This window comes from Rhinolophus sinicus, chromosome 3, assembly GCF_057876585.1.
Source record: "Rhinolophus sinicus isolate RSI-liver-muscle chromosome 3, RSI-T2T, whole genome shotgun sequence".
NCBI lineage: Eukaryota > Metazoa > Chordata > Mammalia > Chiroptera > Rhinolophidae > Rhinolophus > Rhinolophus sinicus.
In genome coordinates, this window is record NC_142503.1 from 191,931,452 (window position 1) to 191,944,009 (window position 12,558).

The 12,558-nt window shown below is 51.6% G+C and overlaps 1 protein-coding gene and 1 long non-coding RNA gene across 2 annotated transcripts in view; one reads left to right on the forward strand and one right to left on the reverse strand.

The window, feature by feature from the left end:
* Window positions 1–2,227: 2,227 nt before the first annotated feature.
* Window positions 2,228–7,006, reverse strand: LOC141570510 (uncharacterized). The gene is made up of 2 exons (XR_012494554.2): window positions 5,927–7,006; window positions 2,228–2,813 (listed from the first exon to the last, which is right to left on the reverse strand). It is a non-coding gene; the product is annotated as an uncharacterized LOC141570510 (long non-coding RNA).
* The window catches only part of RIN3 (Ras and Rab interactor 3), a 112,060-nt gene continuing 104,096 nt past the window's right edge, over window positions 4,595–12,558 (forward strand). The window contains exon 1 of the mRNA XM_019745336.3: window positions 4,595–5,480. Within this exon, the coding sequence (XP_019600895.3) occupies window positions 5,437–5,480 (44 nt within the window). The 5' untranslated portion in view covers window positions 4,595–5,436. The remainder of the gene's footprint in view (window positions 5,481–12,558) is intronic.

The window sequence follows — 12,558 nt, forward strand, 5'->3', positions numbered from 1 at the left end:
ACCAATCAGGAATTCTGGCAGGGCCTGTCTAGTGATTCTCCTGCTCCACGTGACATTGACAGAGGTGTTTAGCTAGCAAATGGGCTGGTTTGGAGGAGCCAAGATGGCTTCATTCATATGTCTGGTGCTTTGGATGATTTGCCCAAGGTTCCCAGCCAGAGGCTGAGTAGGATTTGAGCCCAGTTTGTCTGATTCCACAGCTTTGCCCTCCTGCCACACCCCCCAACCCTTCTCCACATCCCAGGAGGCTGACCCATGGGGACTCCACACGCATAGGGACTGACCAATGGGCTCCCAAGCTTTCTGGTTCCAGCTGGCTTTAGCGATTGGTGGGCCCACTGCAAAAGACTGGAGGGAGGAAGGAGAGCCAAAGTATTTATTTTCCTGGTTACCTCCCTCAGGGTCACCATGAGCTGGCTATGTCCCCCGATGGAGGGTCTCTGCCCTGCTCCTCCACCCCTGATGGTCTTTCTATAGGATAGGACTCTTGCTTCTGGGTGTGGTAACCTCCCCCATCTTTGGACTGAGGAAGGGGACAGATCTGAGGGTAACAGCATCCTCTCTTGTATTTCCCCACCTACATTTATTAAACCCTTCTCAAATTATCCTAATCAGAAGTGCCACTTGTTTCCTGGGAGATCTGACTGATATATGAAGGGCCTTAGTTATAGTACAAGTAATAGCTAATACTTATTGAGCACTTACTATATGCCAGGCTCTGTGCTAAGCCCCTTACCTGCATTAGCTCATGCAACACTCAGAACAACCCTATGCGGTAGGCACCATGATTATCTCATCTCACAGATGAGGAAACTGAGGCACAGAGAGGCAAAGTAGCTTGCCTAAGGTTACCCAACAGGAAGTGGCAGAGCTGGAATTCGAGCACTGGTGGCCCGACTCAAGCCTCTGTTCTCATCAAATACTCTATATAGTAGGGAAATTTCTGTTGAAAGAATGTGCTCTGTTTCCTCAAAGGCTCTTATTCAACTCCGAGCAAGTGTGTTGGTGTGGGGGAAGGAGGTATTGAAAAGCAAGACTGTGCTGTGAGACTTTTTTCTTTACTAATTGTCCCCAGAAATCCGAGTGAGGCTGGGAGTTGACCTCCTAAAGGTGACCTTCCCCTGAAAATTCCCACACTCCTCCAGACTGAGTCTATTTGCTCTCACCTGTGTGGAGGGAGGAGGAAGCTGAGGAATATGTGGAGGTGAGAGCCACCCCATGAGGACCCCAGAGATGCAAACCAGCCTCTTATGCTTTAGGGCAATAAGTCGAAGCATTAACCTCTTTATTCCTATGGTCCTGCCTGACATCCTCTGGACCCACCAAGGAATGGAAGATGGAGGGAATGGGCTGCAATCATGGAGAGCCTGGAGCCTTTGGATGACAACTAATAGAAACCTGACTCAGATTATGTTTGAGTTTTAAAACAAAGAAAAGAGAAAGGACTGTATTGGTTCTTGTAACTGAGATATCTAATGGTACAGCTGGCTTGAAGCATATCAGAATCTAGGCCTCAAAGGACGTCACTAGGGCATAGTCTCTCTCTCTGCATTGCTTTCCTCCATCTTGGCTTTCTTCTTGAGTACAATTTTACTACATGGTGTCCCAGGTGGCTTTTAAGCTGCCCAAGTTTATACTCTCCCAGCTTAATGCCAGCTTGTAGTAGGGGTAAGGCTGCTGGCATTCCCTGACAGTGCCAACAAAAAGTGCCAGGGCAGGATCCTATTGGCCCAACTTGGGTCACATGCTCATCCATGAACCAATCACTGTGCCTGGTAAGTGTAGGGCTCTAATAGGCCAGACTAGACTCATGTGTTCCCTTTAAAATGGGGGTAGGGGATTGTCATCTCCACCTGAATCCAACTGGGGAGGAGTAGCTCCAAAAAGGGACCCTAGGTGGTGAGATATTGTTAACAAAATAGTCGAGAGTATGGGGAAGGAGTTTGCAGACCCAAACAGCAGCAGATGTTCACTTCCCTGTAGGAGTCCTGAGGTCCATGTCCAGGGAGAGAAGTGGGGAGTATGAGGACTTGGGAGTGAAAACGGGACCCAGGAAAGGGGCTCAGGGCTAGCTTAGCAGAGGCTACAATTAAAAGGGGCTGCTCAGATTTCTGGAATTTTGGCAACCTCCTCTTCAGTCAGTTACTAGTGTAGGGGAAGAAGAAAATTTCCTCTACCCTCCTAGTTCTTTCAGCTGGTCTAATAATTAAATCTACACGAGACAGAGTCACAAGAGAAAATAACCAAATTTAATTACATATGTATGCATGGGAACCCCACATACATAAGAGAGTCAGAGACCCTGCATATATGAGGGGTTCAGAGACAGAAAGGGAAAATGAGGTATATATGACATTCTGGACTAAGGATCACCTTGGGGCTTCAGAGGGGGGAGGGTCACGATAAGAAGAGCCGATGTTCAGTAATTAGATGTTTGCCGCTTCCTAGAGATAGGTCAAAAAAGTTATCTCTGATAATCTCTTATTATGGGCAAGGCCTTTCATTTAAATTCTTCTAGGTAGAATTTTCTCTTGAGCCCGCAGGGTCTCAGTTGCCTTTAGCTCAAAATAATCCACGTTCCACAGTCTTGGGAAGACTTGATCTGAACCCCTATACTAGCAACAGGGTCAGTTGTGGCTTCACCTGGTGTCCTCAGCTGAGGAATTTCATCTTCACAGAGCAGGTGAGCCAGTGGGCCTTGTGGAGGCCTCTGTGAGGTTGTGGGGAGAGCCATGGTGCTGGCCCTACGGAACCAAGGCTTTGAAGGGCTTGTCCTGTGTTTCTCAGCACTGGCCCAGGGAATTGAAGGAAACCTTTATTTGGGGAGAGCATGGAAAAGAGGGGTTACTCACAGTCCAGATCAGCCTAGAAGGGCCTGAAGGACTGTCTGTCTAGGTGTAATAGTTGTATAGACTTCATCCCTGGGGCCCAGAGAGGCCTGGGAGTGGCCTATGGGCTTGTTTTAGCAACAGCAAAAGATCGATAATGGAACCTGGAGCGAGTGCCTTCTTGCCACACGTGTACTAATCACTTTTACAGATGAGCAAGCTGAGGTACTAGGAAGTTACTTGTCTGAAGCTACCCGTCTAGAAGTTCCCTAGTGTTGGTTTTGAACACAAGTCTGTCCTCATAGCCTGTGTTTTCAAATAGGGAGCTACAGTCCTGTCCAGGGAGATGTGGAGAAGCTGATTCTCATCTAGGGAGAAAACAGTTTAGCCTCTAGAGGCAAGGAAAGGTCAGTGGGGTATGGTTATGAACTAATGAGGGATCTATAGGGATCTGAACAGAGGAGGAAGTGGGGTGTCTGGAGCAGTCAGGGTGGCTTCCTGGAGGCAATATATTTTTAAATAATAGTTTGAGATATAATTCACATAACATGTAATTCACCCACTTAAAGTGTAAAATTTAATGTTTTTAGTATAGCCACAATGTTGTGCAACCATTCCCACAATCAATGTTAGAACATTTTCTTCTCCCCAAAAACATACCCTGCAACGATTAGCAGCCATTCCCGTTTCTCCCCTCTTTCCCTAGCCTCTGGCAAACACCAGTTTACTTTCTGTATCTATGGATTTGCCTATTCTGAACATTTTCAAAATTTCATATAAATAGAATCTTACAATATGTGGTCCTCTGTGATTGGCTTCTTTCACTTTATATAATGTTTTCCCGGTTCATCCAGGTTATGGCATGTATCAGCATGTCATTCCCGTTTATGACCTAATAATATTCCATTGCATGGATAGACCCCATTTTGTTTATCAGTTCATTAATTGATGGACATTTGGGTTGTTTCCACTTTTTGGCTATCATGAATAATACTGCTCCAGACACTCATGTACAAGTTTTTGAGTGAACATATGTGTTCATTTCTTTTGGGTGTATATCTAGTAGTAGAATTGCTGAGTCATATGATAACTCCACCTTCCACCTTTTCAGGAACTGCCAGACTGTTTTCCAAAGTGGCTGCACCATGTTACATTCCCACCAGGAGGCTGCACTTTTATTGTATTTATGGATATGGATTCTTTTCTAACTCTGCCAGACCAATTTGGTGGACATGTCTAGAAAGACAGGGAGGAGGGTGTGAGGGGAGGGCAGTAGGGCAAGAGGCCTCCTGAGTCTTTCACCAGAGCCCCGGGGTTCAGAGCTCTCTGCACCTCAACTGACTGTACGACAAGGCATCTCCTCTCTTCTAATCTCAGTTTCTTCATCTATAAAATGAAGGTGTTAAACCAGTGGGTCTCAACTGGATGATTTTGGCCCCCAGGGACATTTGACAATGTCTGGAGAAATTTTTGGTTATTACAAGGAGAGGGTGATGCTACTGGCATCTAGTGGGAAGCAGCCATGAAGCCGCTAAGTATCCCACAATGGACAGGACCACTCCCACAACAAACAATGATCCAGCTCCAACTGTCAATAGTGCCAAGGCTGAGAAGCCCTGCACTGGACGGAGGTGAATCCATAGTGTCCAGTCTTGCCCAGTCACTGTGAAATGCTCTGAGGGCATCCTGGGCTCAGGAGGCATTTTTGAGTGCCCAGGCACTCAGAAGAGGGGCCTCTCCGACCCACAGGAGTTGCTGTGGATGTTGTATTTGCGCGAGCTGACTGGCTTTCTCCCTCGGCTCCCATCTAGGTGTGGTACTCAGGATAGGTGCATTGGGTGCCTGGCTTGGCGGATGAACAGACTGCCTTGTGGGGTAGTGAGCTCATCGTCAGTGGAGGCATCCAAGAGGAGGCAGCGTGTCCATCTGTCAGGGACGTGGAGGAGGCGCCCTGTTTCTGGTCTGGGGCTGCTCGTGGGCGATTTTGAGGCCCCTTCGGGCGGGAGGCAAGGCTGTGGCTCCCTGTGCCGCGAGTGCCCTAGGCAGAGCTCTCGTCCTCCCCACCTGTCCTTCCGCGGCCGGCGGCCGCAGGAGCAGGGAGCGCCTTCCTTCTACCCGACTCTTCGCCAAACTGTAGACTTTTCTCTTAAGTTTCCCTCCGGGCTCTCCTGGAGCCGCCCGGCCGCAGCCTCCGTCCGCGGAGGCAGCACCCTGCGGTTGGGCGCCCGCGCCCGGCGCCTCGGCCCAGCACCGCCCGCCGCGAAGCCCGGCCCCGGGGGCGCGGCCGCCCGGGCTTCCGTGTGCCCCAGGAGGGCTCCGGGCCGCGAGCCGCTGCCGAAAGGCTTTTGCAAAAAAAAAAAAAACCTTGACCACCAAGGCCAACCTCTTCCTGAAAGACCCGCTCGCTCCGATACAGGAAGTAGCAGGGAGCGAGCGCCCAGAGCGCGGCGGCGGCGGCGGCTTCCCCACTCGGCGCGCGGCTGCGGCGGCGCCCGCCCGGGCCCTTCCCGAGGGCCAGCGCCAGGGACATGCGGGCGCCAGGGGCATCGCGGCCCGCGCCGCCCGGCGCCTGAACCCCTCCGTTCGCTATTCGCCAGCTGCCAGCGGCATGATCCGACGGGCCGCGCCGCCCGCGCGCGAGGACCCTGCGGGGTAAGTCCGGGGCGAGCGCCCCCTTCTTCCTGGGTGTCCCGGGACCCCCACTCCGCCGTGTCCTGGCCGCCTCACCCCACCTCGCCGTCCCCGAGAGTACTTGGAGCTCCCGAAGGAGCCCCAGCCGCGGGACCTCGGGGTGCCGGGCTGGGACGGAACCCCTGGCTACGGCCAAGGCCGGACCCCCATTTCTGCGCCGAAGGGGGCGGCCCTGGTAACTGCAGGACCCCGAGACTTGGCTAAACTTTCAAGCCCAGACGTCGCTCGCTGGAAAACCAGCCCGCACGTTCTGCGGCTTGGCGGGCGGGTACAAGAAGGGCGTCTCTACCTGTCAGAGCCCGGGTGGAGGGGACGTGTGGACGTGGCCCCGTCCCCGGGCTCCGGTCCCACCTGAACTTTGGATGCAAACACCCGCGGTCCAGGTCCCGCCGGCCTCCCGCACCCACCGTTCCGCCCTCGTCCTCGCGTGCATCCTCCGGCGCTGGCACCCGCCACGACGTGGGGTGGAGGACCGGGGTCACCGCAACTTCGGGTGCCCGCGCGGCCCAACCGCTGACAAGCTCGCCTTGACCCAGGGCTCACTGGGATCCCCTCCCCCGCTCCTCTGTCGGGTCCGGGGCGTAGACCTTCGGACTGGCCTTTGCCAAGCCCGGTGCTTGGGGAGGGAGCAGGACGCGCACGGACTTAGCTTGGCCTGCGGCATCCCGGGGAGAAGGCGCTGCTTGGAGAGCGTGAAGCCGAACCGGTTTGGGAACCGGGGTTTCTAGAGTCTAGTTTCATGTCTCCCACCCCCAACCTCGCAACCTCGGACTTTGGGACGTTGCTCTGGGTGTGCTCCTGCAGAGGTTCCCTCGCCCCACCCAGGCCAGCGGGCGTCCCGGGAAAACTTAAGGAGGCTCCAGTTCGCAGGCAAATTCCTGGGAAAGACTCTTAGAACCTTTCTGGGTGCCTAAGTTTACTGGCGCTCTGGGAGAGACATTCCCGGCTTTTTGGTTTAAAAGTCCCGGGCCTACTTCTGTGATGGATATCCAGGCGCTTTCCCGCCAAGGTGACCTCCGCTCCAGGGCCTCAGTTGTCCTCTCTGTAAAAGAGGAGGATTGGGTCGATCTTGTGCAGTCCCGAATTGAGGGGTAGCTGGAGATGCCTGGCTCCCACTCTGGTAGAAGGGGTGGCTTGGAGGGGCCCTTAAATTCATCTAGCTCTGAATGCCTCTCTCCTCCCCGCCCCACCCCCATCGCTATTCCAGCCCGGAAATTCTGCCTGCGTGCTTTCCCTTGGAAGTGACCTCTGGAAAGGCAAATGCCATCCTGTGGGAGGAACTGGGAATTCCGTGGGGGACAGGGCCCCGTTGGGGGCAAGTATCTGCCACACCCAGTATTGCCGGGTGGAGCCAAGAAGGAGCTTCCCTGGGAGGAAGGGGCTGTGAACTGCCAGGGTCCTGACCTCTCCAACTTCCCATTTTGTCCCCAGGGGTGACCTAGCCTGACCCACTTCCTCTTGCTTTTCTTTGTTCATTTCTGGGCCAGTTATTTAACCGCTCAGTGCCTCAGTTTACTGATCTATAAGATAAGGATGAGTAATAGTAACTAGCCCTTACAGTTGTTTTGAGGATTAAATGAGATAACGCACAGAAAGAATTTTGCACCTTGGCCTTAGGGTAAACTCTTAATAGTTGTTATTACTACTCTTATCATATGTTGAGTGTAACCCCTCTGTTTGCCAACTGTTTAACCTTGGACAAGAGACCTGGTGGGTTAACATACTGGATCAGTCAGGCCTTCTTAGAACAGTGCCTGGCACATCCTGAGTGTTAGATGAATATTGATTTGTTGTTGAAAATGTCACTTTATTTAAGACGACCTTTTCAGTTGGAAGGGTGCCTAGATAGTATCTTATTTAACCTTGTACTGGGTACAGGAATCCCTTTGACACCATTTCCGAGAGGTCCTTGCATACACCTCCAGTGACAGAGAGCTTGCCACCCCGCCTGGCTGCAGCCCTTCTGACAAGCAAATACCTAAGGAAGGAATTCCTGAACTTGAGTTACAGTCTGCCTCCCTCTAACTTCTGCCATCTGAGATCCTGTTCTCTCTGGAGCCCAACCCTTATTGACTCTCAAACACTAGAAGACAGTTCTCAAGTGCACCCCCACATCCTCTGTTCCCTGGGCTGCACACCCACCTGTGTCACAGTGCCCAAAAATGACGAGGAGCAATCATCTATGATCCCTCACCCCCATGCCACCCCCACACCCTGCTGGGTCCTCTGTCCTCAGCTGAGCTCAGCTTTCCACCTGGCTTCCCAAAGCCTTCTCCTTCTCGCTGGCAGGAGATGGGTGTTCAGAGTTCTGACAGCTAGGGGAATGCCTCCCACCCTCACTCCCCAGGGGCTAGGATAGTATCACGTGGGTGCTGCCCCCCTGGAATAGGAGTGTGAGGATCTTGGCAAGCAAGCTCTGTCTACTTCTTGTGGAAAAAGTTGGCTGGGGAGAAAGAAAATGCAGGCAGGCTGCTTATCAACAAATAGTGTCTGTATTAGGTGGAGACGGGGGCCCAACATTAAACCTAGCCCCTGCCTGCTTGCAGAGACAGAAAGTCAAGGTAAGGGGTGTGGGGAACCCAGGCGGTCTGTTCTGGAGCAGGTGGTCAGGGAAGGCCACCCCAAGAGGGGGCACTTAGCAGAGGTCCGAGGGAAGTGGGGAGAGTGAGGCAAGACAAGACCTGGGGAGATGCGCTTGGCCAGCTGGGAGCTGCAAGGCCAGGGAGGCTGGAGTGGAGTGTGGGAAAGCGGCCGGAAGAAGCCTGGTCGGGTGGGGGAAAGACTTTGGGGACTGCTCTGAGTGAGCTGGGGCCACCTGATTGGGTTTGGGGTTGTACTGAGGACAGACTGTAGGGGGAACAGAAGCAGAAGCCGGCAAACCTATAGGAAGGCTCTGCGGTGGCTGGGACAGGGGCCCGGTGGCCTGAATGGAGTGGGAGTAGAGAAGTGAGAAGATTGAGTCACAGGATGTGCTGATGGATTGGAAGTGAGGTGGGAGAGAGAGAGGCGTCGGGAGGATTCTGGGGAAGCACTGACAGCCAAGGGGCCAGATGCCGAACTGTGTGCAGGGGTCACTGAGAATGTGTGCTCTCAGCGCCCACCCTTTCATGTGTTTGATAAATTGAGGGTGTGCTGAAGATTTCATTTGAAAAAGAATTCCACTCTTGGAAAAAATATGGCCATCACAGACCTAACCCAATCCCCTAATTTAACAACAAAGAAGTAGAGACCCGAAAAGAGGAAGTGCCCTACCCAAGGTTTTGGGAATTAGAGGTGGAGCTGGGACTAGAACTCCGAGCTCCTGAGCCTGGGGTCTGCAAGGGGCTGCCTGGGCAAGGCCCCAAGCTGTGGGAGAGCCCTGGCTTTCTATCTCATGCCTGATGTAATGCAGGGTTCCGCTGAACACATTGAGAGGACCCCCTCAAGAACCCCAACCTCTAAGACACCAGAACAGAGACCAATGATGAACTCAGGGTCCCAGCTCCCAGCTGCAGCTCTGCCCACTGACCTGGGCCCCCTTGCTTTCAGGGGCTAATGCTCCCAGGTGGTCCTGGCTGGCTCTCAGCTAGGAGACCCACCCCCTTCCAGACCTTACAAGACTCTGGCCCACAGGCAATGAAGGGTTAACTCAGCAGCTCAGGCCTGCATTTCTGGCCCCTGAGAAGCCCCAGTATACACCCTGGGAGGCATGTAGGAGTGCAGGGGGTGGGGGTGCAAGGTCTACTTGGGATGTGGGAGTCACAGCACACTTGTCCCTGAGGCCTCCTTCCCATCTCCTCCACCACTTGATTGATAGGCCCTGTCCTGGGCCTGGGGCCCTGTTTAGTGATCTTTTCTGAGGCAGCAAGTGTTATCAGCTTAAAACGTAATGGGGACACCTGCATTTTAATCCAGGAGATCAGGAAATCAAAACCAGAAACCAACTAGGAATAGGTGTGACATTTGAGGGGGACCTACCCCCAGGCACCTCACTTCCCCCTCGGGCTGCCCTGGAGCTCCATTTTAGAGACAGGAGTCTGAGCTGGCCTGTGGCACCTCCCAGCCATGGGGTCAGAGCAGAGGGAAGGAAAGAATGTGTGACAGTCCACCACAAACTCCATCCTGCAGACCCCCGCAGATTCCACTGTCATGACGAGATTCCCCCATGAGTGAGAGTCGTCCCCTCAGTCTCCTTAATTCAGGTCACCCAGGCAGTGACAGTTGAGCAGAACTGGGTAGGCAGCAATGAGGAGGGGAGGACAGACTTGGAGGCGAGGAGAGCCTGAACAGTCTTGGAGGTGGGAAAGTGCCTGCGGGACTTGGGGGGGAAGGAGGAAGGGAGGGAGGGAGCCTGCCCTTCTGTCATGAGATAACGGGTTTGAGGGAGTCAAGGAAGTTTGGGCCTGAGAGAGAATAAAGGAAAAGGGGGGAGTACCCACAAGGGTTCCTCCAGGGGCTTGGGGCACCTTTGTGCCCAGAAAGAGCTCTAGCATAGGGGGAGTGACCCAGAAAGGACCCAGACTTCCTGCCCCCCCCCCCCACACACACACATACACCATCTGCCCTCCATTAGGGGGTCACCTTTAGAAGGGAGGGAGGGGCCAGGAGTCAGCTTGTTCTTGGCAAGTCAGCTTAGAGACTGTGCTGCTCTGATGGCCGGTTCTAGAACTTTCTGGTGAATATAACTACTACCCTGAACCTGCTGTTTATCCTACGACCCAGGGGTGTCCAAAACATGGGTGTTTTCTTTAAGATTGGAGCTAAGGATGAAAATCACAACTTTAATGACTTTTCTAAACTGTTGATCTCCCCTCGGTCCCCTACCCCTACCCCCAAATAAGCCCTTTGTGTAGTGTGGTTCTTGCTGATAGGGACAGAAGACAGCTGCTCCAGCCACTCTTGAGGTCCCTCAGGCCAGCTGAGGAAAGACTCATGACCCCTCATGGCCCCTTAATCACTCGTAGGTGCCACGATCTCGTATTTAAAAGACCCCCCGAGGACTCCCTGTGCTCCATGCCCGTTCCAGTCCTGCATGAAGCCGATGCACAGCTTCACTTCTGTCCTCCTTGACGTGCAGAACTGCCCACGGCCTCCTCCAGTCTGGAACAAGGACGGTGGCTGGCCACCCAAGGAACTGAATAGGGACCCCGCATTGCCCCCACTATCTTCATGTTATCCTCTCCAGCTGAGCTCCCCTCGCTTCCCTGGGAGAGAGGCTGGGAGGAAGTGAAGGCAGCTCACAAAGAGATACTGCATCCTCGGCCAAAAGAATGGAGTTAGCTGGGTGTGCAGGTCTGGGGGAACCCTGGCTAGGTCAGCGGGTCCCAAACGCAGATCTGTGGTCCACTGAGGACCCAGGAAAATACGGGTGTTGTTGTTGTGTGCGTGTGTGATGTGCGGTGTGCGTCGTGCGAGTATCAGCCAGGGTTGACAGACTATCTTTTCTTGGACAGAGCCATCCTTTATTCTGAGATTAGGTCTTTTTGCTGTAGTTAAGCCTCTTTTATGAAATGAGGGTAAGGTGATGGAGGTTGGTGGTTTTTAATGTCTTTTGGCGCAATGAAAGTTTGCTGAAGGAAAGCCTGAGGCACACGGCTCTAGTTGTTTCAGTGGAGTTTACCCATTTGTCCCTCTTCCCTGCACCATTCTGTGCCTGTCCCCTGCCTGGGACCTAATTGTATTGTCTTTTGCTTATTTGGAAGATGCTTGGGGACATTAGTAAGGCTGGAGGATATCTTTGGTGTCCCCTCTGGTGTTTTGGGATCATACTCTAGGAAGCAAGTCCCTTACTCTCTGGCCTCAGTTTCCCCATTGAAATGAACTCAGTGATCTCTAAGGTCCCTGTTCGGTCTGACATTCAGTGGTTCCCCAAATTACAGGCCAACAGGCAGTAGAAGCTGGTATCCTAGAGCAATATCAGAGTCCTGGGGATCGAAGCACCCTTCGGAGATGGGGCAGCACTCTAGGGCAGCCTGTGGAACAGTCTAGAACATACGAGGGTACAATTTGATAAGAAACAGAGACCCACAAAGGAGACTTCTGGGTCATCACCTTGACCAAGTGTCTGGAGGGAACTGTTTTTTCACTGCTGTGAGTTTATTTCTTTTCCTTATTTATTTATTTATTTATTTATTTATTTATTTATTTATTTAAATGTATTGGGGTGACATTAGTTAATAAAATTATATAGGTTTCAAGTGTACATTTCTATAATAAGTCATCTATATATTGCATTATGTATTCACCACCCAGAGTCAGTTCTCCTTCCATCACCGTGTATTTGACCCCCTTTACCCTGTCTACTCACCCCTCTTCTGCTCTGGTAGCTACTAAACTGTTGTCTGTGTCTATGAGTTTTTGCTTATTTGTCTTGTTCGTTTGTTGCTTTCAGTTTTATATCCACATGAGTGAAATTAACACGGTTCTTGACTTTTTCTGTCTAACTTATCTCACTTAGCATAATATTCTCAAGATTCATCCATGTTGTCACAAATGGCAGTATTTCATCTTTTCTTATGGCTGAGTGGTATTCCGTTGCATTTATGTATCACATCTTCTTCATGCAATCGTCTGTGGAAGGACACTTCAGTTGTTCCCTGTGAACCTTGGTCTTAGAAAGGATTTTATGAATTTGACCTCCAAGGCAAGGGAAGTAAAAGCAAAAATAAATGACTGAGACTATATCAAACTAAAAATCTTCTGCACAGCAAAAGAAACCATCAACAAAGAGGCAACTCACCAAATGGTAGAAGATATTTGCAAACAACACCTCTGCTAAGGGACTAATATCCAAAATATATAAAGAACTCACAGTTCAACAACAACACAAAAACAATCCAATTAAAAAATGGGCAGAGACCTGAATAGATACTTCTTCCAAGAAGACATACAAATGGCCAAAGATGTATGAGAAAATGCTCAACTTCATTATTAGGGAAATGCAAATCAAAACCACAATGAGATACCACTTCATATGTGTTGGAATGGCTATTATTAACAACACAAGTAATAACAAGTGTTGGAGAGGTTGTGGAGAAAAAGGAACCCTCATACACTGCTG